The 26,923-nt window shown below is 40.9% G+C and overlaps 1 protein-coding gene across 4 annotated transcripts in view; it reads left to right on the forward strand.

The window, feature by feature from the left end:
- DENND1A (DENN domain containing 1A) overlaps positions 1–26,923 on the forward strand; it is a 1,620,172-nt gene that overhangs the window by 1,518,062 nt on the left and 75,187 nt on the right. For all 4 annotated transcript variants that reach the window (XM_029611167.1, XM_029611164.1, XM_029611165.1 and 1 more), the window contains one exon: positions 127–215. In XM_029611167.1, the coding sequence (XP_029467027.1) occupies positions 127–215 (89 nt within the window). The remainder of the gene's footprint in view (positions 1–126; positions 216–26,923) is intronic.

Consider the following 26,923-nt stretch of genomic DNA (forward strand, 5'->3'; position numbering starts at 1 on the left):
CAGTAATCCGTAAATAATATTTATTACAAACATTGTGTTGTTTTGAGAATGCACTGCTGACTGGTTTAAGACTTCATATAACGTTGCAGTTGAATGCTTAAAATGTTTCAAATCTGCACCACTTAGGTTCGTCCCCCAAGACCTCATGTTGTTAAGAGGCCCAAAAGCAACACAGCTGTTGAGAGTCATAGAACCTCAAACTCAAGTCCTGAACAGTAAGTATCTGACTTCGATGTTTATGAAGTATATATAATTCGGGGATATAAAAGTTTGCATTCATGTATTTATTTTCCAATATTACATCGACCAGATCAACTAAATGCTATTAAATTTTGGGGGCTGCAAAAGTAGTAGTTACAATTTAATGACCATATTATAAACGTGCTAACCTTTGCAACCTCACACAGCAGTCCAGCATGTGAATATTTTAATGAACTAAAATGTTTCTTTGCAAGTGTAGATCAAGTAATCTTCCATATGGGAACATTAAGATTCAGATTGTGACCATGTCAAGAATTCTATACCTTACAAAAGATATTATTTGAATTGGAACAGCAGTACTATCCTGTACCTTATTCTTTTAATTCATCAAAAGTAGTCCAATCTGATATCCATGAGGAAACAGCATCTTTGCCACCTTCTTTGCAGGGGCAGGCATTTTCTACGGATTTCAGTGGCCTTAATACATCTGGCTATATATTTTTTGTCTGTTTTCTTTCCAAGCTATTCCTGCTAAAACTGGTACAGTAGTTTACAGTAAGGGCATGAAAAAAAGTAAAGGGTTTCCTCACATCTGTATGTATAGAAACATTCTTTAATAATAAAGCTGTATTACATTTTAATCTTGGTAATAATGTATGCTTGCTTTAGTTGTGCTCCTAGTAGCCTTTTTAGCCAAGGTTATGTGGTAAAGTTAATTTCTTTGTTGCATTTTTTGGGGGAGGAGGGATTAGGTTTTGAATTTATGCTGGAAATCATTGCCCTTTAACAACATTGTAAGTGACAGTTTTGTCATTACTCTATACACAATGGAATATAGCAGGAAGGATATGCAGCCAGAATGGCAGCTTTAACAACCTTATTTATGGAAACAGTGCTATGCACTCATTCATAGAATAATCAGGATATTTGTCAGGTTTTCACCTAGGAACAGCACCTCTGATGGTCCAGATTTTCATGGGGTATGTAATCTCATCAACAAATTTTTGCTAGTCTCCAGGAAATATACTAGCAGTGTAAGCAGAGTTTCATTGTACATGAAGTTAGAACAGATTCTTAATATCTACAAAGAACAATAACAGTGCTGAAGTAAATTGAAAATCTCTACTGGTGGTTTCTAATTATAAAAACAGGCTATAACCACATACAATAATACAGGGTGGAAAATAGCCAGCCAGGCTCCTCCTTTAGCTCAGTGAAGGAGTTTTGGGGTTGAAACCAGAGGGTTTGCACATTCCAGTCCTGAGATCTCTAGATAGGAAAATATCATAGGTGACAGCACATTGTAGTGCTTCAGTGAGCATAGACTCATCAGCCAGCATCAAACAATATCTCCTTCAAAAAATATTTTAGGTTTTATGTACTAGTTTAAGAAACATACATTCATATAACACCCTAGAGCATAGCACTAGTCTTACTTTTTACCTTCAAAATCTTTAATGCAATCCAAATGGGAGAAATCACCCTAAAAGTAGTTATCACTATCATTGCTTATTTATGTCATGCTTTTCTAGCCGAGGAGTTCAAATATGCATAGGTTATCTATAAATCAAAATAATTTTGGGGATGTTTAACTAATAAATATCCCTATAAACATAATTCTGTTTAATTTAAGGAAATAATCTTTTAGACAGTTGATTTATTTCTGGTCAAGATTTTAGTATTTGTTTTCCCCAAACTTGCTGTTTCAAACATGTTTAGTGCTATAATTCATATGTTGTAGAATGTCTAGAAAGTACATAGCCCCTTACATAATTCAGTGTTGGAGTTGCATCTAAAGTATCAGGTTTATTGTTTAAGGGCAGTACAGCTGCATCAGCAAGTTACCCCATGCTTGTTTTTCCCCCATGCATATTTGTTTTCCCAGACCATAAGATCCAATGTCCTTGTTGGTTACTGTTTGAATCTAATTCCCCTTTTCCCCCTACCGTTAAAGCAGAGAGCAATAATGGAGTTGCATCAACACTATTAAGGCTTATTGGCTAAGGGTAGTAACTGCCACACCAGCAAGTTAGAATAGAACAGGAAAACAGCATCTAGCTCAAATGAAAGTGCTACTCATAGCTACCACCCAAAGGAGAGTCCATCTCGGCGCCACCAGAAGACTCCAAAACTTCATCCATTTAAATAGGTTTTTCATCATCAATGGAAGTGAATGTCACCAATTAAAAAATCATATTAGGATGACGTCAAAGGTATCCAAGACACAGTCACTGGATGCATTTAAATTAGTGCATACCATTCTATCTCTGCGTTTAACCCATTTGGAATGACAGTATTTAATTTGAACATCCACAATTGTTCATGCCATGCAAGTTTGTAATGGCAATCTTCATCTCTGTGAGTCAGCTGAATTTATTCCACCATTTCAGATTGGAAAAAGTATGTGAAAAATTGTTTACTGGAACATAATTATTCAATCAAACCGAACTATATCTTTCTTTTTAAGCCAGCTGACAGGGAAAGAGCACTTTGTCTCACTTCAGTTTAAGCCCAATGAAATTAGCATTTTTACTATTGTACATGACTGGTGCACATCTGTAGCTCATAGAAACACGAATACAAAGTAAACTGCAGTGCTTTAGTATTTTTACATGGAAGTTGGAGATATTGTATGATGTCACTGATGACATCAGTAATGAGTAAATTAGCTCTCTCAGTATCTGTTTGTACGGATAATAAAATAGAATATTACATTTGAAATAGCCTGACACTTTCAGAAAATACCTTTGCCTTTTCATACAGAAAGATGTATCTTAGTTGTAGGACTTTACTGCCCCCTGGTGCTTTCTGAAAAGGCAAAACAGAAAAAAATATGTACAGTATACAATATTTTTATTAATAATTTCTCATGCTGATTCTACAAACAGCTTGAATTGTTGGAGGAACAACTATTTATTACTCCTTAGTTCGATAAAAATAAAAGCATACATTGCAGACAACACTTTTGTTATTTTCTCTGAAATAAAAGCTATATTGTATTAGTGGAGACATGTTTCTGTAGGTCTCTGCATTATATCCTTTCTCAGGATAATTAACACATCGGTAATATGTTTGTCTTTCAGTTAGTGATAAATAGGTTAATGTTCACTATTTTAAATGAAAAAGAAAGATTTTAAGAACGGTTGCCTGGTTTGTATGGCTTTTTCTTTTGTTGTTTTTTTTATAAATATCTCTTCCTGTGAACAAATGCATATTTCATTTTCCTTTTCCATACAGAAAGATTGTTGCTTGAGTTTCCCAGCAAATGTATATGAATAAAAATGTTTGTATTATTTTCTTGATACCATCTGCTGACATAGCATTCAGAAATAAAATATTGTATTTTAGGTCTTAATTTATGTCTCATCTAATATCTACAAACAAGTATACAAGTTGCTTTAAAAGGAAAGCAGACACAAAGAGAGACTGAATTAGTACAAATTAAAAATTTGTGAATAGTGGAACTAATCATCAAGTATTCAATCCTGGCAACTGTCTATCTTCCATATACATTCAGAATTCAATCATCTTAAAAAATCAATCTAGATGTGAAATATTTTTAGATAGATTCATTTTATTTTTAAAGATTGAATTATCAATGTATATTTTTATTTTTTATGTAGATTTAAATTAACCACCTTCCATAGCTACTGAAAATACCAGAAATTAAATGTACCAGTAACAAAGTTAATCAATACATAACTAAAACAGCAGCAGTAATGCATCAATAATAAAATCAGAATGTGAGGAACAAAATCAACAACCAAACAAACTGATAATCAGTCATTATATATGAAAGATGCATGAATGAACAGGAGTCAGTAATGAAGCCTTGTCGACTGGTCATACTGCTCACAACAAACAGTCCTATCCATGGGAGTGAGTAACAGGAATTAGATCTACTTTTTGGGGTCTGCCAGGTACTTGCAACTTGGATTGGCCACTGTTGGAGTCAGGATGTTGGACTTGATGGACCTTGGTCTGACCCAACATGGCAATTCTTATGTTCTAACCCCTAGTTTTATCTGTTGCCATGTGTCTAATATATGTACACACATTTTTAAAGAGAAAATCAAGACAATGTAATGCTCATGTACAGTATACTAGCAACCTACACTACATTATATTATCAGTTACCAAGGGTTGTATCTTTTGCAAATTCAGAAGCAATGTTTCTCAAAATTAATCTTTAAACCATATTATGATAAAATTATTATACTTCAAACAAATCCTTTGGCACAGAGTCTGGGTTTAAAGGATGATTGTGCCATTTAGCTTTGATAGTTGATAAGTTTCTATTTACTGTCATCATTAGGGCTGGCTCCAGCTACTCAATGCAGTCTTACCACTGTTTAGGGTTGTAACCACTACTCCATGTAGATTATGTTTTGAGTTGAAATTGTTGCTTTGTGTAGGTTACCCCAGTGCATCTTTACCATTCTGTTTGCCACGAGGGATCCTCTGTTCTTATTTCGTGCATTTTTTAATTCTGTTCCCGGATTTGTCTCCTTCACCACCTCCTCCCAGATTCCAGTAGAATAATTTATGTATTACCTGATTCACCTTCTGTCAGAAGAACAGAACTAACTACCCACAATTGTTCATCTATCCTCACAAGTTATCTTGTTTTGTGTGACAAAATAGTGTAAAGTTCCAGTACCAAATTCTCGTCCAGCCTGTGGGCGGCACTGGCAGTCATTTTGTTTTCTGTGTAGACTTCTAATATATACTGAGGCAGTCTCATCAGTCAGTTGCCAGAACTTAGTCCTATCTTCTGGTTCTCATATTATGGCTCCATTCCCATATCTAGAAGACTTCTTTGTCTCCAGATTCTATTTTCAGCACTTCTCTCTTTTCTCCCTGGATTCCTGTGTTCTCCAGTCTCTTTCTCTGATTCCAAGCTTCATACTCCTTGCTGGTATTGGTGGGGGTTACCTTCGTTTCTCATACTGTACCGGTCACCAGAATCTGAGGGCCTAACATGAGGGTGCGGTGGTCGGCATAGGCAGAAGACATCCAGGTGTTTTGCTTTCACTGTCTTCAGTCTGGATTCGCCTCTCCAGATATTAGGACACTAATTCCTGCAGCAACCTACATAAAACAATTGTCACATCAAGCTTTAAGCAATATGGACCCCACGGAGCTGGCCCTGTGTTGGGAAGCCCAGGGTAAATTCCTGGGGGAATTGAACCAACACTTGGGAGAGCTGAACCAATGCCTGATTAGCCTGCAGGAGCAAATTAATGAGCTTGCTTGAAACCCTCTCCCTGGGGCCTCTGGTTCACAGTCACAGCAAATGCCTCCTTCTGCTTCTACACCCCTTGCAGATCTGGAGTGTACACTTATGCCCAAATTTTAAAAGCCCTGCGTGCATAAAATTTGGGGGTTACGCATGTGGCTGGGTCCTGCGCACACCGTGCGCATTTTCAAAAGGGCCCAGCCATGCACATAACCCCCAATACTCACAGAAGTGCCGGACCAGCTAAAAGGAGCGGGCGTGAGTAGGGAGAGGCGGGGCAGGCCGGGACAGCGCCATTAGATGCTATCCTGGGGAAGTGCGTGACGGCCGGAACTTCATCTATTTAGATGAAGTAAGTTATGCAATAAAGGAAAAAAAGGTAGGGAGAGGGAAAAAGGAAGGCAGACTAGGAAGGGGTATAGGGAAGTTCCCTCCTGGTCCGCTCCTTAATTGGAGCGGACTGGGAGAGAACTGGGAGTCGGCCGATTGTGTCACCGCATGTATTTTTCTAAAATTCCCCCCCCCACCCCCAACATGGAGGAGGCCACCCGCCTACACATGCGTGGACATTAAAATCTGGCAACATGTGTGCGCGGGAACCGTATTTTATATTATACGTGTACCGACACGTGCATGTTATAAAATCAGCACTGGGAACCGCACGCACATGGACATGCGTGCAGACATTTTAAGGAACTCTGGGTGGACACCCCATGCATTTTTATGAAGATCCAAACTGGCTAGGGTTTTCTTAATCAGTGCTCTATAGTTTTTACCCTCTCATTTTCCTGACCATAAGTCAAGAATGGCATACATAATATCACTACTGACTGGGGCCTCTATATGTTAGAAAAGTAAATAAGAGTAAGAGGAAAAAGAAAACAATCTGGTTCTCTAAGTAAGGGACTGAAAAAATAAAGTCAAAAGAACAGCATACAAGGATCCCAAAAAAAGGAACACGGGGAAATAATATCTGTTAAACTGAGGGAGACAAAGAAAGAAATAGGGAAAGTAAAAGGTCAAGCAGAAGAAAGGAGGTAAAGCGAGGAGACAAAACATTTTTCAGATATATCAGTGAAAAAAGGGAGATCATAAGTGGTATAGTGAAATTGGAAGGTAACAAGAAACAATGTGTGGAGAGTAACAAAGAAATGGCAGAAATATTAAACATACTTCAGTATTTACTAAAGAAGACCCTGGAGAAGGCCTGTTGCTGATTAACAAAACCATAGATGGGGATGGAGTAGACAAAACTACAGAAGAGAAGGTATGGGAGGAGCTAGGCAAACTGAAAGTGAACAAGGCCATGGGGCAGGATGAGATACACCCCAGGATACTGAGAGAGCTCAGAGATGTGCTAGTGGATCTGCTGAAGGATTTGTTCAATAGATCCCCGGAAATGGGAGTGGTGCCATGGGATTGGAGAAGAGTGGCAGTGGTCCCGTTTCATAAGAGTGGTAGCAGGTGCACGCATGTTATAAAATTGGCGGTCAGCGCGCGCAAGGGGGTGCACAATTGTGCACCTTGCACGCGCCAAGCCGCACTGCCTTCCCCCATTCCCTTCCCCCTAGCCTGACCTTCCCACCCCTTCCCCTAACCTTTCCCCCCAGCCCTACTCTAAACCCCCCTGACTTTTATCTTATCTTTTGCGCCTACCTCCGGGCAGGCGGAAGTTGCTTGCGCCAGCAACCTGCCTGCACGCGATCCTCCAACACAGTGGTAATGGCCACCTACACCATGCCCCCAGACCGCCCCTTTTGGCAAGCTCCAGGACTTACACGTGTCCCAGGGCTTTACGCACATCGCCGGGCCTTTTTAAAATAGGCCCGGCACACATAACCCCTCCGGATTTACGCACGTAAGGCTTTCAAAATACGGCCCTTAACCAATAAGACTGATACTTTTTGATGCAACTCCATCATTGTTCTCTGCTTCAATGGCAAGGGCTAACAGGAAATTGGATTCAGACAGTAACCAACTGACTTTTGCGGTTTGGGAAACTGATAAACATGGGGATAACCTGCACGGCGTGGCAGATACTACTGAAAACTTGCTGGGCAGACTGGATGATCATTTGGTCCTTTTCTACCTTCATTTCTATGTTTCTTTGTTTCTATTAGGGTTCCTTTCCAGGCGTACTTTTGTTCTAGTCACTTGCCACCCAGATGTTTTCTAATGGGAACATGGTTCCAAACTATTTGGATATCCAGGGATTTAGAAAACTATTGAACAAATTTACAGGGTTTTATGGTGGCCTTCCCTGCGCAAGGCTTGGCCTATCCAGCATGTGCTATAATCCTTATGCTAAACTGTTCGGTGAATTGCACCTGCTTCTGGTTCCGTCTGTACAAGGGGCTCACCTTTCCACAGACTTTGTCATAGACCCTCCGATTTCCACTTTCTGTACTGCCATCTTGGTAGCAGTTGACTGTTTTTCCCAAATGGTGCACTTTATTCCTATCTTTAATCTGCCTTTGACTGGGCATCATCTTCATTAGAGAAATAGTCCCTGTACATGGAATCCCAACCACTATTGTATTGGATCCAAGTACCCAATTTGTTGCTATCACTTTGCAATTTTCGTCAGGATACCATCCCTAAACAAATGACCTTATGGAGTAGACCAACTCTAAGATCTTGATCAGTTCCTTAGATGTTTCATCTCTGCTGATCAGACTGATTGGGTCAGATTACTCCTTTGGGCTGTGATCTAAATAATCATGTTAGCAAATCTCCATTCTTCATAATTGACAGCCGATACCCTATTTATCTACCTCTTGTTGCTCTGGTCTCTAAAATTCCTATGGCCAATGACTTACATATATAGAAACATAGAAATGACGGCAGAAGAAGACCAAACGGCCCATCCAGTCTGCCCAGCAAGCTTTCACAGTTTTGTTTTCCTCATACTTATCATATTTATGTTACTCTTGGCTCATAGTAACCTTTTGGTTCTATTTCCCTTCCACCCCCACCATTAATATAGAGAGCAGTGATGGAGCTGCATCTAAGTGAAATATCTAGGTTAATTAGTTAGGGATAGTAACCGCCACAATAAGCAAGCTACACCCATGCTTATTTGTTTACCCAGACTGTGTAATTCAGTCCTTGTTGGTTGTTCTTCATTCCCCCTGCCGTTGAAGCAGAGAGTTATGCTGGATATGCATTGAAAGTGAAGTATCAGACTTTCTCCCCTGCCGTTGAAGCAGAGAGCTATGCTGGATATGTGTGAAGTATCAGTCTTTCTCCCCTGCCGTTGAAGCAGAGAGCTATGCTGGATATGCATTGAAAGTGAAGTATCAGGCTTATTTGGTTTGGGGTAGTAACCGCCGTAACAAGCAAGCTACTCCCTCTTTTTTGTGAATGCAAATCCTTTTTTCCACATTTCCTCTTGCCGTTGAAGCTTAGAGCAATGTTGAAGTCGCATTTAACCGTGTGTATGTTTATTGAATAAGGGTATTATCTCCAGGTAGTAGCCGTCATTCCCGCGAGCCACCCACTCTTCATTCATGTCCTCTTGACTTTATGGATCCACAGTGTTTATCCCACGCCCCTTTGAAGTCCTTCACAGTTCTGGTCTTCACCACTTCCTCCGGAAGGGCATTCCAGGCATCTACCACCCTCTCCGTGAAGAAATACTTCCTGACATTGGTTCTGAGTCTTCCTCCCTGGAGCTTCAAATCGTAACCCATGGTTCTGCTGATTTTTTTCCGACAGAAAAGGTTTGTCATTGTCTTTGGATCATTAAAACCGTTCAGGTATCTGAAAGTCTGTATCATATCACCTCTGCTCCTCCTTTCCTCCAGGGTGTGCATATTTAGATTCTTCAATCTCTCCTCATAAGTCATTCGATGAAGACCTTCCACCTTTTTGGTCGTCCTTCTTTGGACCGCCTACATCTTGTCTCTGTCTCTTCAGAGATACGGTCTCCAGAGCTGAACACAGTACTCCAGGTGAGGCCTCACCAAGGACCTGTACAAGGGGATAATCACTTCCCTTTTCTTACTCGATATTCCTCTCTCTATGCAGCCCAGCATTCTTCTGGCTTTAGCTATCACCTTGTCACATTGTTTCGCCGACTTCAGATCATTAGACACTATCACCCCAAGGTCTCTCTGCTGCTCCAGAAAACGGGTACAAGTGCATGATAATATGGAGAAAACTGACCCAGCAGAAGAATTTTGCTGACAATAATAGGAGATGTCAACCTCAGTTTCAGGTTGTCAATAAGTTCTGGCTATCTACAAAAACATTATTTCTGAAACTTCTCTGTGCCAAGTTCATCCCAAGTACATAGGTCCATATGCCATTATTGAGAAAATCAACCAGGTAACCATTGGCCTTCAGCTTCCCAACACTTTTAAGATATTGTCTACATTTCTCATTTCCTTATTGAAGCCAACCTCTCCAGATCCTTTCAATAGGCAAGGAATACCTCTGATCCAGTTCTGTTTGATGGCCAGCCTGAATTCAAGGTTGAGGAGATTCTGGATTCTACCTGTGCTTAATGTAATAGGGCTTTATATTATGAAAAGATTGTTAGAAAGGGGCAGATTTGAAACTGATACCTGAAAGAGAGCTATTTGGTCTGCTTTCTGGTGCTAAGAATTAAAAAAAGAATAGCCAGTCCTCCTAGCCATTGTTTGTGGGAGTGGGGCTAATTAGATTTGGTTTGCCACAGTCTCATGTGCTGGGGAAACTGAGTGTTTTGGAGCTGGGATCTTCATGACTCAAAGCCTTGTTGAAACTGCTAAGTGAAATTTTATTTGTAATTTACCTGTGCTTAATGCAATAGGGTTTTATTTTAGCAAAAGATTTTGCCTTGTCTGTTAGAAAGGGGCAGATTTGAAATTGATACCTGAAAGAGAGCTATTTTGTCTGCTTTCTGGGGCTAAGAATTAAAAAAGGATAGCCAGTCCTCCTAGCCATTGTTTATTTCCCTCCCTCCCTGTCCCTCTCCCTCTACCCACCCACCCCTGGCTTTACTTTCATATATACTCTTCCCTGGTCTCCTAGATAATTAGCTTCAATTACCTCATCCCCAATTACACTGTAGTTTCTTACAGCCTAGATATTAATAACTTATACTGTCATATTGCTTGTAAAAATTGGTTTGCATAGTCTGCCTGTTAATCTTTACTGGATAACACTAATACTTTTAGTTATTAGTTCAAATACCTGTTAAAAATCTTTTCTAGAGACTAACCATACCTTACCTTATTTTTAGGATATAATTAATCAGAGAGAATGGCTTTAAATCAATGCAATAATTGTGGTGCTTTTGTCCCAAGGTCTATCATTTGGAGAACGAAGGGTTGTCCCTTTTGCCTTCAGCTGTCTAAAATTAAAATGGAGCTTATCCATCCATGGGAGCAATTGGCCAGGTTTCAGTTAGCCTCCCCTTCTTTAAAACATTCACCTGTCACCCATCTCCCACAGCGGTTACGGAATCCCAGGAAAAAATGGTTTACAGTGGGCTCTGGTAGAACTAGACATGTGACAAGCAGGTACCCACCTTCCCCAAGTTTACAGCAACCTGTAGCTCAACCCCCACTCTCACAGAGTTATCAGACATCCAGGATTTAAAAACCCAGAATCAATTGGACAACAGTAGGTTCTAGCAGAATAAGACCTGTGAAGACATGCAAAGTGAATATAACGAAATCATTCAGCTCAAAAAAAAACAGAAAAGGTTCCTAGGAAATGCAACATAGCAAGGGAGAAAAATTGGAAAGCTATGACTACAAATGCTCACAGTTTGGGCAATAAAATCTCAGACCTGCAGGCCTTATTGGTGGAGGTGGACTTGGACGTTGTTGCTGTCACGGAGACATGGTTCATGGATTCTCATGACTGGGATATGGCCATACCGGGCTATAATTTGTTAAGGAATGGCAGAAAGGACAAAAAAGGGGGAGGAGAAGCACTTTATGTCAAAAATAATATCCAAGCAACTGATCTGCAAGGAAAGTGGGGTAGAAAAGAAGCATTATTGGCCATCCTAAAAAAAAGATGATGGTACATCCATTTTTACTGGAGTGGTGACAGGCCTTCGACTCAAATGGAAGAACTAGACAGAGATCTGATCAAAGACATTATAAAGGTGGGAAAGAAGGGGGAAGTATTGATTGTTGGTGACTTTAAACTTCTGGACGTGGACTGGAGAATCCCTTCTGCAGAATCTAACAGAAGTAGAGAGATAGTGGATGCCCTGCAAGGGGCTCTGTTCAAACAAATGGTAATAGAACTCACAAGGGAGGGAGTTATACCTGACCTAGTGCTCACTAATGGGCCTAATATCTCTAATTTCCAGGTGGGTGCCCACCTCAGTACCAGTGATCATCAAACAGTATGGTTTGATATTGCAAATAGGATCTGGAGAAGTCACACAAAGACCTGAGTTTTGAACTTCAAAAAAACAGACTTTGTAGAAATGGGGAAATATCTGGAGGCAGAACTTGAAGACTGGGAGAAAATGGGAGAGGTCGAACAATAGTGGGCCAAACTAAAAGGAGCAATTACAAAAGCAATAAATCTATATGTTAGAAAAGTAAATAAAAGTAAGGAGAAATAAGAATCCAATCGTGTTCACAAAGGAGGTGGCTGATGTAATAAAAAAAAAAGAAGCAGCTTTTAAGAAATATGAAGGATCCCAAAAAGTGGAACACACGGCAAAACTGAGGGAGACGAAAAAAGAAAGCAAAAAGTCAAGCAGAGGAAAGGATTATCAAGGAGATAAAGTGAGGTGACAAAACATTTTTCAGATACATCAGAAAAAGGAGAAAGTTCCATAGTGGTATAGTGAAATTGAAAGGTGATAAGGATCAATGGGTGGAGAGAGATGAAGAAATGGCAGAAATATTAAACAAATAATTCAGTTCAGTGTTCACTAAGGAAGACCCTGGAAAAGGACCGTCACTTCTTATCAAGACTGTAGAAGGGAGTGGCGTAGACGAAACTCCATTTACAGAAGATAATGTATGGGAAGAGCTAAGAAAACTGAAAGTGGACAAAGCCATGGGGCCTGATGAGGTTCACCCCAGAATACTGAGGGCCGAATTTGAAAAGCTCTACGCGTGTAAATCGCCTTACGCGCGCAGGGCCTATATTATAAAGGCCCAGCAACACACATAAAGCCCCGGGATGTGTCTAGGTCCCGGGGCTTGCAAAAAGGGGCTGTCCATGGGCGGGGCAGTCCGGGGTTGGGGACAGAGGTCTCCGACACAGCGGCCATTTGCCACTGTGTCAGAGGATCGCATGCCGACAGGCTGCTGGCACGCACAACGTGCGCCTGCCTCCAGACAGGCGCAAAAGGTTTGATAAGAATTTTGGGACGGGGGGTTAGAGTAGGGCTAGGGGGGGAAGGGGTGGGAAGGTTAGGTTAGGGGGAAGGGAAGTTTCCTTCCAGGCCTCTCCAATTTCGGAGTGGCCTGGGAGAGAATGGGGGAAGCCCATGGGCATTGGCACACGCAAGGTGCACTATTGTGCACCCCCTGGCGTGCACCAACCCCTGATTTTATAACTTGCATATGCGAGTTATAAAATCAGGCATACATGTGTGCGCGCCGGGTAGCACGCGCACATGTATGGCCGTGCACAGGTCTTAAAATCTATCCCTGAGGGAACTCAGAGATGTGCTTGTGGGTCCACTGTGTGACCTGTTCAATAGATCCCTGGAAAAGGGTGTAGTGCCTAGTGACTGGAGAAGAGCAGTAGTGGTCCCACTAAATAAGAGTGGAAACAGAGAAGAGGCTGGAAACTACAGGCCGGTTAGTATCACCTCGATGGTGGGAAAATTAATGGAGACTATGCTGAAGGAAAGGATAGTGAACTATCTACAGTCCGGTGGGTTGCTCGATGAGAAGCAGCATCGATTCACCAGGGGAAGGTCCTGTCAGACTAATCTGATTGATTTCTTTGATTGGGTGACTAGAGAACAGGATCAGGGAATAGCACTCAATGTAATTTATTTGGATTTTAGTAAAGCTTTTGATACAGTCCCACATAGAAGATTCATCAACAAAATGAGAAGCTTGGGAATCAGCTCCAAGGTGATGGCGTGGATTACAAACTGGTTGACGGAAAGAAGACAATGGGTGATGGTAAATGGAACCTACTCTGAAGAGAGAATGGTGTTAAGTGGAGTATCACAGGGATCAGTGTTGGGACCGGTTCTGTTCAACATCTTTGTGAGTGACATTGCGGAATGGATAGAAGGTAAAGTTTGTCTATTTGCAGATGATACTAGGATCTGCAATAGAGTGGACACACCGGAAGGAGTAGAGAGAATGAGATGGGATTTAAAGAAGCTGGAAGAGTAGGGAAATATATGGCAGCTGCAATTCAATGCTAAAAAGTGCAGAGTCCTTCATCTGGGGTGTAGTAATCCGAAAGAACTATATGCATTGGGGGGTGAAGGTCTTATATGCATGGTGCAGGAGAGAGACCTTGAGGTAATAGTGTCTAATGACCTGATATTGACAAAGCAATGTGACACGGTGATAGCATTCCTCTCTCTATGCAGCCAAAGCCTGAAGAATGCTAGGCTGCATAGAGAGAGGAATATCTAGTAAGAAAAGGGAAGTGAAAATCCCCTTGTTACAGTTCCTTGGAGAGGTCTCACCTGGAGTACTGTGTTCAGTTCTGGAGACCATATCTCAAAGGAGACAGAGACAGGATGGAGGTGGTCCAAATAAGGGCAACCAAAATGGTGGGTGGTCTCCATCGAATGACTTATGAGGAGAGGGTGAAGAACCTGAATGTACCTTGAAGGAGAAGAGGAACATGGGTGATATGATAAGACCTTCAGATACTTGAAAGGTTTTAATGATCCATGGTCATCAACAAACCTTTTCCATTGGAAACAATTTAGTAGAACTAGGGGTCACAATTTGAAACTCCAGGGAGGAAGACTTAGAACCAATGTCAGGAAATATTTCTTCACGGAGAAGGTGGTGGATGCCTAGAATGCCTTTCCGGAGGAAGCGGTGAAGACTAAAACTATGAAGGATTTCAAAGGGGCATGGAATAAACTCTGTGGATCCCTAAAGGCTAGAGGATAGGAATGAATAAAAAAGCTTGGGGGTAACCTGCACGGAGTAGCAGTTACTCCCCTTAACAGAAACTTGGGGTAACTCACGAAATGGCAGTTACTACCGTTAACAGAAAAGTGGGGGTGACCTGCACTGAGTGGCAGTTACTACCTTTAACAGAAATGAGGGGGTAACCTGCATGGAGTGGCAGTTACTACCTTGGGAAGCTTCCTGGGCAGTCTGGATGGACCAATATGGTCTTTTTCTGCCATCGTTCCTAAAAGAGTACAGTACTTGGTCCATTGTAAAGGGGCAAGGCACCAAAGAAAGATCTTGGTTTGATGCATCTGACTTCCATGCACCTTGTCTTTTGAAGAAATGTCTTGCATAGTTATTCAAGGGGCCATCCAGAGGCCATCTCTGAAGGGGGCTGTACTGTAAAGCTCATTGCCAAATTATTTTGCAGCCTGTAGGTGGCACTGTGAGCTGCTTGGACTATCTATCTACTCTCCCAGCCCTGTATCCCTTGCTTTCCCCTGTTAGCCATCTTGTTTCCTGTATAGACGTGTATTTATACTGAGACAGCCTCATCAGTCAGTTGCCAAAGCTTGGTCCTATGTTCCTGTTCTATTCTGGCTCTGATTTTGCATCCAGAAGACTTCTTCATTTCCAGATTCCACTTTCAGCCCACCTGCCTGTTCTCCTTCCTAGATTCCCAGTATCCTGCAATCCCTTGCTCAGATTCAAGCTTCATACTCCTTGGTGGTATCATGTGTTACCTCCGTTTCTCATGCCGTGCTGGCCACCAGAACCTGAGGGCTCAACCTGAGGGGGGGGGGGGGGAGTGGTCAGCATAGGCACAAGACACCTGGCTTTCCTGCTTCCACAGTCCTCAGCCTAGATTAACCTTTCCAGATATTAAGTCGATCATTCCTGGGACAACCTACAGAAGTCAACCATCACAGATAGTATTAAAAGTGAATATACCAGTGAAACTAATATTCTTTAGATGTGTACCAGTAACATATAAATAGGCCAACAAAATGCATTGGAATAATGAATATGTAAATGCTGAAAAGAGTCAGAAAGCAGATCTCACAATCATTTTTTTTGAGCCATTCAAAGTTACAGGCTCTAGAATATACACAAACTTTTGTTATTGCAGAAAAGCTATTCCTTCACTAGTATTTGCTTACAATTTTGTTTGTGTGTACCAGGCTTGTCAAAACAAAAATTGTCCTTTATATATTAATGCTATATTTCTAGTGAAAGACTCCCATCAGAAAATTTTGGGCAAGAATATTCCAAATGTTTCTGAATCTGACTGATTGCTATTTTTGCTACAGCTTAAAAGTTTACTTTTTGGTCCCCCAGTTTTCTTTCACCCTTTTCAAAGTTTTAATGAAGCAAGTGCCAGGACATACTATGTAATAAAAGGTGAGCAAATTGAATAAGACAACTTCCTTATCCAGTTTCACTCAATACATTCCATAGAACAATCATAAAGCTTGAAATTTCCCCAATAAATAGCGGTATTTATAAAATCTAGATATTAAACCATAATTGCTTTCAAAATTAAATTTAAAACATAGAATATGCACAGGAGAAAAGACCATACCTATCATGCATGAATTTAAATTTTTGCTTTTATACAGTTTTGAAAAGTACTGCATGCTTGCTTCACCTCAGATGTGATGCAGTAGCTGAATGGTTGAGATTAGGGAATATTAATATGTTACCCCTTACAAGTGGCGGGTTTTTTGGGGTTTTTTATTTGTATTTTGCCTTTTACCGCACTTCAAAGCAGATTACATTTTGGTATTGTAGCTATTTCTCTATTCCCATGCTTTGTCTATAGGAAAAATGCTTAGTAAATGAGGCCCTAAGTTTATACCTAAGGCAATGGAGAGTGAAATGACTTGTCCAAGGTCACAAGGAGTATTAGCAGGATTTGAATTCTGGCTTCCCTGACTTGCACGTGTAGATGTTTAAATTGCATCACGAGCATGCTGCTTTTGTAGCCTATCAGAAAAGGAGATTCTAAAGTGGATTACCTCACAGTTCAAGAAGGAGTTCTCTTTCTACAAAATATTTTAACTGGCTTATGTACCACAGTGTTCATTTCTTTAACTTCTTTAGAATACCAGATTAGGCAGGAAAGGTGTCATTGTAAGATTATATAACGTTATTTGCTTTCTTTAATAATGATTAAGAAAATATTTTATTATCCAGGGTACACAGTAAGGAGGGTCATTTTCAAATGTATTTCTGAAGGTAAAGCAGTCTTTACCAGCAATGACTTGCGAATGCACACAATGTGTAAGCCAGTTAAAATAATTTGGAAAAAGAGAACTCCTTCTTGAATGGTGAAGTGATCCACTGTGGAATTTCCTTTTCTTTTTTTAAACTCTTTATTTGTAAAATTTTCAAGGCATTCATAAAACAAAATATGTGTAAATATCCAGCACACAGTTATACATTAAATATCTCACATTTGAGTGTATAGAACATCACAGAGCTATATGATACAGACAGTGAACATATATAGTAGTATAAACTCCTGGCAGAGAGTCATGGCAAATAGCTTCAAGCACTCCCTAAGACCAACAGTAATCAAGGTACACATCTCAAATTTGATCATATTTGAACTGTTCATGCTTTAAGGCATACTGCAGCTGCTCCATAATAGGCAACTCCTGTACCTGAGCTCTCCATTAATCCAGACACAGGTGCCTTTTCCAGAAGATAGCTATCATGTGTCAAGCAGCAAGTACAAGTTGGCTCAGCAACCCATGAAACTTTCTTGGAATTCTAGACCCCACCCATCTGCCCAGCAATCCAATCTGCATCATCACATGAATGGGGAACCCAAATATATTCACAGTCTCTTGGGTAACCTCCATCAAGAACCAACTCACCCCCCGGGCACAACCACCACATTTATGTATAGTGGCTAGGGTTGCCAACTGGCTCCAGACCTGGTTTTACCCCATTGCATGCAGGGGCTTATTCTCATTTCCTTAGTTCATTCCCTAACAAAAAGCAAGACTACACATCTCTGCATGCAGAGAAGTAAAACCAGGACTGGATCAACCTGTCCTGAAAATCTGGAGCCAGTTGGCAACCCTAATAGTTGCCTATCTCGCCACATCCCCTCCATCAAGTATCAACCCCAAGAAAAATATGCCGATAATAACTCTGGGGACCGTAGGTCGTATGCAGCAGCTTGACCATCAGCTCTACTCGTTTAAAACAAACAGAACTGCGATGTGCCACCCTCCAAAACTTTCACCAATTCTTCGCAGAAAGGGATAACCAAAGATCCACATTCCATTTCTCTGTTATAGTTTGTGAAGTGTCACATCCAAACGTCCCCAAAAGGATTCCCCAAAACAAGGCCGTGATTCCTTTCACATGAGCTTCAGGATCACCAAGATAGCTTCAACCCATTAGGAGGCTACACTTATAATAGAAAGATATATCTATCAGCACCGCATTACGTAACTGCAAATACTGGGCATGTGGATCAGGTGACAGCTCAAATTCCTCCTCCAGCGAGGCAAAGGTATGAAAAGTTCCATCCTACCACAATTGCAATATACTTACTAAGCCCTTCTCCTTCCAGTCTTTGAATACCGGTGAGAAAGAAATACTTGAAAGAAGCCAATTACCATGGATTAGAGACAACAAGAAAAATTCTTTACAGTCCTTTTTCAAGTAATTCTGAACTTGTTTCCACACATTCAAAGTATGGGCTAGTATTGGACTCCGCCCCGTAACCTGCCTTCTTACTAATGACGTCATGGGAGGAAAGGGTAAGATAGCTAGATCCATAATAACTGCTTGCAATTGCTCTCTTGTGAGCCATGAATTTTCATAATGTCTCAACCACAATTTTAGACAGAGCAGGCGCACTGCCCAATAATATAATTTAAGATTTAGAAGAGCCAATCCGCCCTGAGATTTAGATAGCCGCAACTGACTTAAATGTATTCAAGCCCTTCTTCTACGTCAGATAAACGAGACATAGTTCTATGAAGGTCATCAAACACCCACATCGGAAAATTATAAGGGATATGTTGAAACAGATATAATAATTTTGGTAGGGCACTCATTTTTATTAAATTAATCCATCCCATCCATGAAAAGGAGAAATCTTCCTATGCTAACAAGTCCCATTTAATTTTTGAGCACAAGGATCATAATTTTTAGAATAAAAATCTTTAAAAACCCTGGGTACAAAGATACCCAGGCAATGAAATCCTTCCCATACCACCCTAAACCTCAAAAGGCATTCTGGACCTGATGGGGAAGATCTTTCTTCTCCCAGTTAACCTTGTATCCAGCCAAAATACCGTAATGTCACAAGATCCACAACAAAGCAGATCCCGAGGCAGGTGAATCAGACAAATAGATGAGCACACTATCTGTATAAAATGAAACGTTATGCTCCCGCCTGCCAAACTGAAGACCCTTAATACTAGGATCTCTTCTTATCGCAAACCTCCATGGCTCTGTGGCCAGATCAAATAACAGTGGGGAGAGGGGACAGCCCTGCCCCATACCACGACCTAAACTAATGAAAGGAGACTGTATTGTTGACCAACAGCCACACTTGTGGTCTCGCATACATTGCTTGTATCCAAGAAATAAATCAGGAATGTTAGCATTCCTCAGTACTGCAAAAAGAAAAGGCCAGGACAGTCTATCAAAGGCCTTTTCTGCATCTAAGGAGACCATTGCACCCATTTTACCAGTCACCTTAGCCAGGTGGAGAATATTGATCAATCTTCTTGTACTAGATATTGACATTCTGCCTTTAACAAAGCCCATTTGATCTCTGTGAATAAAGAAAGGGAGAACTACTTCTATCCAGAGCTGCAATACCTTAGCAAATATTTTCAAACCTGAATTTAATAACGAGATAGGAGTATACGAGCCACAATTTGTTTCATCCTTCCCTGTCTTATGTATCAATGAGATATAAGCGTCACCTAGATCCCCCAGCAAATCCATACCATCACACACCCAGTCATATAACCGCAATAAATACGGTCTAATAAATTAATTATACAAATCAATCTGGTAGCCATTGGGTTCTAGCCATTTCCCACCCAGGAGAATCCTAATCACATCTTGAATTTCCTGTAGAGAGATAGGAGCAGACAAAGCTTCCTATTGTGCTTCAGTCAAAGAAGGTAATTCACGAAGCAAGAAAATGAGTAATACCACTTATCTTTGCCAGAGCTCCATCAGATTAATGTTATGAATAGTAACGCCAGAAGGTATCCAAAATGTCCTCGGGGTTAGCTGAAAGAGAACCCGTGGACATTCTGACCGCGGCAATATGGGATCTACACTGCTTTCATTTTACTGTCCTAGCCAAGAAGGCCCCCAGTTTGTCACCATGTTAAAATAATTTCCTTTTCTGATAGAATACAAAAGTAGCATGCTTGTGGTGGCTTGTTATAAAACTGCCTGCCCCATATGCGATGGTAGATAACTTAGCGACGGTATAGAAAAGATTTTAAATTAAATAAAATAAATAAATGTGTATGGGCCTGTATGTGTGTAAGTTTACCAGAACTAAATGAAGACATTCCCGGGATAAAAGTTAAGGAGGGGTTTGGGCTTAAGCTCATACTTTGGGATTTTTCACAAGTGTATGTGTAAATTTCCTCAATTTCCTGTGTACAGGGATGATAACGTTAAAATGGGTTCATGGGCACACATATACATGTGTATATGGCACGCAGCCAGATAGACAGCAATTTTATATCCTATGGGGTGAATTTTAAAAGCCTGGCACGTGCCAAAGCTGGGAAATACGCGCAGAAGTCGGGCCGGCGCACACTGTGCAGATTTTAAAAGGCACCCACATACACACGTATCTCCTGGTATGCAAACACAATTATTTTTCCAAAAAAGATGTGGGCATGGTCTGGGCGAAGCATGGGCATTCCATGATTTATGAATAATGCCAGCGCATAAATTCTTACATGCACGAGCACGCACAGGGCTTAATTTTACTTCTGCTATGGATGGCGTGTAAGTTCTAAAACAAAAAAAGCTAGGCTAGTCAGTGGGGTTATAAGGGTAGGGGCTAACAGGGTAAAAGGGAGGCTAATTAACTAGGAGGTTATGACGTCCTTTTACCTGGGTGAACTGGCAGCAAACTAAGGAAACTGGTAATTGCATTGGCAGGCCTGTCTACTAAAATCCCTCACTTACGTGGTAGAGGCAGCATGTATGCAAGTTCCACCTATTTTATACCATGCGCATATAAGCATGCATGTTATAAAATGGCGGTGTCGTTTGACTCAAGATGGCATACACGCATACATGTGCACCCATGCACCAGTATCAAAGTTACCAACTATGTGCATATTTGCACGTGTTATAAAATAGCCCTTGTGCAGTATGTGTGTGCCTAATTTTAGGCTTGTACACACACAGTGGCATAAGTTGGCTTTGGGATGCACAAGTGAGGGAATTTTATAATAGATGCACGTCCAGCCCATGATCAATTTCACCAGCTTGCCCAGACTAGAGTTAGATCCTCTAAATCCTCCTGGTTCTTTAGCCTGCACTCCCTCCAGTTAACCCAGACCCCTCAAACACTTTAGATGCCTGGAAATAATTTTACTGAGTCTTTCACCTTAACCGTAGCAGAAGTAACTATTCACTGAAATATTCCTGGGCGTGCACCCACTTGTGTGCATATCCCTTGGCCCCGCCCTAGAATGCCCTTTTCCTGTCCACTTTTCACCTCTTTTTTCCCGATGCGGAGTTTTCGCACATCAATATATGTATACACATGTGAGCAACTTATAAATTGGGTGGATTTGCGTATGTGGTAGTTGCATACCTATCTCCTGATTTTGATGTGAGTCCAGCTTTTAAAATTCACCTTTAATTAACTATAACTGTGTGTTGATAGTTTCAGAGGATGATTTTCAAAGCAAATATATGTGCATAAGATTGCTTCGAAAATTGGTATAACCTTTGGAGGTAATTTTAAAAGTAGTTGCACGTGTAAATGTAACATAGTATCATAGCAATTTTAAAAAGCCATCTTATCCTTTGGAAAATCAAATGGCATATATTGTAGCAGTTTTCAAAAGCCCACTTACATGGGTAAAGTACTTTTTTGCATGTAAAACTTAATTTTAAGTATGTAAATGCTTTTTAAAATCAAGCCCTTTGCATTTATTTGCCAAAATTTTTCACTCTGGCTTTTACAAATGTAAAGGCAACTTAGGCCTTATTATAATGTGAAAGTTGTGCTGCATTTACTATGGAGAACTGTCCATCTATGGGAGGTACAAGGAGGTTTGAGCTTAGGTGGACACTGACAGGAGGGTTCTTCCTCCAAAGGAGAAGGGCAGTTTGTGTAGTATATATGATACTTCCAAGAGCACTAGGGATTTTTGGGATTTTGTGAGAAAATATAGTGAGAGTACGATGTCTTGTGTGGAGCTGAGGGAAGACTTCCCCCAATGTGTGGTGGTCATCCTTGGGACTTTGTCAATATGCTGAGGAGACCTGTCAAATCTCTCTGGCACAGTGCACAGTCCATACGGAGGGAACAGTCAAGGGACATCATTCGTCTTTCTGCCAGTGTTTGGAAAGAGGAAGAGGAAAGGTTTCCCTGTCTAACTTTGGGGCCTGAGGAACAATAAAGTCCTGAGGTGGACTTTTGGAAAATTCTGGTAACTGGTGACTTAAATTACATAAGAGACAAGTGAATAAACACTGTTAGTTTTTGTGAATTGACCAAGAAGCTGTATCTACTGTTTTTGTGCGCTTTGGACTGTGTGAAGATTATTCCCGCTTTTCTATGGAATTTAATTTTTTTACTTTCAAAAAATTCTTTTTGTTTTAGAACAAACCCTATTGGCATGGACTGCTCTTTCACTGGTGTGTGACTCCCCTTGGGCCTTATAACCTTTGCTATCCCCCACTGGCTAAATCCTGGTCTGGGACTGTAGTCTGGGTTTTTCCACCCCTGCAGTGCTGTAGGTGATCCCCAAAGGAAGAGGGGGCTTACACAAAATTATCCCTTAAAAGTACAATAAGTGTGGTAGGCAGAGCAGAAAAGCAATACATTTGGCATACTCTCTCCATTACTTATCTGCTTAAAAATGGTGGGGACCCTAGGGGACAGGCAGCCTCAACATCATCGGAAATAGAAGCTTCAAGGGTACCCCAGGATCTTTGTACTCTTTCCAGTAGCAGAAGTAAGGTGCCAACTAGTATAATGGCAACTGTTTGCCATATAAAATATTTTTGGTGTGAAACCTGAGCAGAATATCATTATTTTCTAAGGGGACTATGTATGATGCAGACATAAAATATGAGAAAACGTTTAATATATCACCCCCTGTCTTTTAATCTTTATGATCATGATTTATAAAATAGTATTTATATATAACTTTGGGATGAGAGATTTTTGCTTCCTTTTTTCTCCACTTTTGCTTCCAGTTGCTTATCTTTATCTAATGCTTACATCAATGCTCTACTATACTTAATGTGCAAGGCTTTGTGTCTAGCATTACAGCGCTTTCCCCACAGTAGAGCTGACTCAGTGTCAACAACAGTTCTGTGAACACAGCAGGAATAATCAACATTCTGAAAAAGAATGAAATGCCCGGTTTGTTAATGAGTTCACACTTTCATGCCTTAACATTCCTCAGAAAGTGTGAACTGCAGAAAATAACATGAATTTCTAGAGCACTGCTACTTTCAAAGCTCCCTTTTAATTTTAATATAATTTTATTTCACGTGTGCTAGAAAGGGCATTGAATCAGTGCATATAATGTACTACATTTATTCTGAAACAAGTTCAAAAATCTAGTATGTAAAAGCTGGGTAGCTCTAAGCCTAGCTTGGGTCATAGTTTATATAGAAATTAGTTGGGCCCAATTAGTATTACAACCTATTTGCACCACATATGAATGTTACCTCTTAAGTGCAGCATACCTGAAAGAAACTAATGTGGCAGATCTAATAATATAGGCCTTATATTGTTAAATAAAACCTTTTTATTTCTTCTGGATTGTTTTGGGGATGTTTTGTATTTTATATTTATTTTGTGTGTTTTTTTTCATAACAGAAAACAAAAGTGAACACCTCTAGTTTATTTTATATATCCACATACCAAAAAATTCCTGCTACTGCTCTGTGATGCATGGCCCACAAGAGCATCTTGGTTCATTGTGCATTCATCCCATGATGCTTGTATATGTCACATAGCTGCAGCATTCTTGCTAAATATACTTTTGAGTTCTGTTGCGCAGTTGAATAAATATAGTTAATCAAAACCTTAGCAATATTGGGAAAGGACACAACTTTATTTAAAATATTTATATCCTACACTCTCCAAAAATCACAGCAAGTTCCAAAAATACATACATAATTCAATAAAACCAGATCATTACAATAAAAAATATAAATAAACATCATATGACTATAAACTGAGAACATTGGAGTAGACCAATAAAACCAATAGTAATCGCGTTTAATTTATTGGAAAGCTAGTACTCCCAACTTGAGGTTTTTCCTGGCATTCATATCACTTTATCAAGCATGAATTCTTGTTTAAAAAGCCAGATTTTTAAGGCTTTCCTGAAAGAATCCAAATTAGTTTGCAAATGAAATTGCTCAGGCAACTAGTTCCACAAAACGTGGCCTGCCACTGAAAACGCTTGCTCTCTAGTTTCTATTAAATCAGCACTGGAACCTCCAATGAACCTTTCTGTGCAGATCTTCAGGTACAAGATGGTTTATAAATCACTAGAATTGAGGAAAATCCACAGTGATAGACAATTATTGCTCAGTTTGTATATTAACATTAAAACCTTGTATTAAACTCTCCGCTGGATAAGAAGCCACTGAAGGGAAAACAAAACTGGAGAAATATGATCTTGTATAGATTTGTTAAAATCATGTGGCTGAATTCTATAAGATCTGTAGACATCTAAGGGTATTTGTAGGAAATCTGATAAATAGAGATTTACAATAATCTGTTCCTGAGAATATTAAAGATTGGAGCACTGTACAGAAATGTTCTAGCTCTAATAAAGGCTTTAATCTGCGCAACATTTGTAATTAATGTGCATTTGTTGCTTACGCCCATGTAAATAGGCAGTAAACCAATCCAAAATTTTCTTTGGTATCCCAATTTCCTGAAGATGCACCAGTAATATATGATGAACTAGTGTATCAAAGGCCGCAGAGATGTTTAAAAGTATTAGCATAAACCTATGACGGCTATCAAAACTTCTTCAGACTGTATCAAATGTAGATAGGAGTAATGTCTCAGTATTAAAACATTTTCTGAAAACAAATTGATATTGATCTAGCATAAAATGATCATCTATATAATCAGATAACTATAATAATACTGCATTCTCAATAACTTTCGAAGAAATGGCAAAGAAGAAAATGCATCAGAGGAGAGTCACAGTATACAGTTTGGGGGCTCAACTTTGTTCAAATAAAGCAGTGTATAATTATAACATAACATACAATTTGAAGCTTCATAAAATACGAAGGGCTTTATTTTCCTGTAGAGACAGAAGTAGAGAGAGGTCTTAGTGAATCAGGCCATATATATGTTAGGTTGCAGAGAAATTTCTTTTTCCACATTATGATGGCATCACTGTTGCGCGCCCCATCCGCATCCAGCCCACGCACGGGCCTGCTCACCTCTCTGGCCCCTCTGCAGGTCCCGGGTCGGCCTCCCCAGTAGCAGCCGCAAGCTCTTCCAGGCCTCGGCGTCCCGCAGTGGCGGTTGCCGGGCCTTCCACTGCACATCAGGCCTCACGCCAGAGTTTGGCGTCTCCGGTGGCATTGGCCACACCCCTACGCACGTGCGCATGGACTGCCCGGCCTCTTGTATTGCATGGGGTGGGTCCTAGCTCCACGGCACGCCCTGATTGAAGGAACTACTTAAGGAAGTTCCTGCCTGCACTACCTTGCCTTGGCTATTGGGTGCTAGATTGTCACTGCACTGCTAAGCCTTGTTCCAGTCTCGTTCCAGTCTCATTCCAGCATTGTTCCAGGATCCTACTGTTCCAGCCTTGTACCTGCATCCTAATGTTCCAGCGTCCTTCTGTTCCAGCGTTCGTCTGTCCATCTCCCCAGGTAGTACCCTCGGACTGTCTCTCTGGTACTGACCTCGGCCTGTTCCTTGACCACTCTGCCTGCTGCCTGCCTTCTAACCTCTGCCTGCCTCGTGACCTCGACTGACCTCCGGAACCTGAGCTCTGCTTTGTTGACCGCTCCTCGGACTGACCCTTGGATTCTGACCTCTGCCTGATTGACTACGTCTCCTGATTCTGGCTCTGTCCCCTGCCTTGTCATCACCTACGCTGTTCTGGTCTTCTTTGCTCCATCTGACCTACGATCTCAAGTCCGACAGCGCTCCCTTGTTGTCTGTGGGCACGCCTGTCTACTACCTCTCCAGGAGACTCTGCGAGGCCCACCTAAGTCCAAGCGGCCCGGGTCCCTACAGGCTCCACCTGGGGGGACTGCGGGCTTCCAGTGGTGAAGCTCATCCTATCCTCTGTCTCCTCCAGTGCTCCGCCCCCTGGGGGAAGGTGCTTCCTGGTCCCTACCAGGGAGCCGTTCTCTACTGCTCTAGGACAAGGGTCCACCCCCAAGTGCAACAATCCCATGCCATATGAATGATTTGTATGATGCTAACGAAAAAGGGGAATATTTAACAAACCCATAGGTACAAATCATAAATCTGGGAATAGAGGTCTGTTAACCAGATCTACTCAAGACAGGGCTATCAAGTTAATAATAAGGTAGATTTTAAAAGTCGCACATATGTGCGCGCGTTTGCCGGTGCATGCACATGGACACAATGATTTTATAAGATGCGCGTCCATAGCAGCAGCAGGTTACATGATCCTCAGAACCCAGTGCGCACATGTGCTGATGGTGCTGTCCCGGCCTTCCCACACCCCGCCCATACCCCACTCAGACCTCGCCCAGCTCGCCTCTTTTTAAGAAATCCTTCTCAGCGCGTGTACTGAGAGATAACTTGGCTGTGGGTATCTTAAAATCCGTATGGCCCAGTCATGTGCGTATTTCCTGGACTGGACACACGTAGGGCTTTTAAAATTTGCCCTAATAGTCCTACATGAACAAGTGCAACAATGAAAATTATTAATTTTCTAAAAATATGATTATAGAAAACAAAATTTCACACAGAACTAATAGAACCTTTTTCTGGAATGTGCGTGCAGGTCTGCTAGGATATGGGAAAACAGGATTCTGGGCTTTGTGGACCTTTTGGTCTGACTCAGTATGGATGTTTCTATGTTCATATGTACTCTTGGCTCCGCTAACATAACTTGAAAAGTTGGTATTGATAGAGCAATGAATGCAAAAGTTATCATTGGGAACAGAAACACAAGCATTCACACCGACTGATCAC

Source organism: Rhinatrema bivittatum, chromosome 8 (assembly GCF_901001135.1).
Source record: "Rhinatrema bivittatum chromosome 8, aRhiBiv1.1, whole genome shotgun sequence".
Taxonomy (NCBI): Eukaryota; Metazoa; Chordata; class Amphibia; order Gymnophiona; family Rhinatrematidae; genus Rhinatrema; species Rhinatrema bivittatum.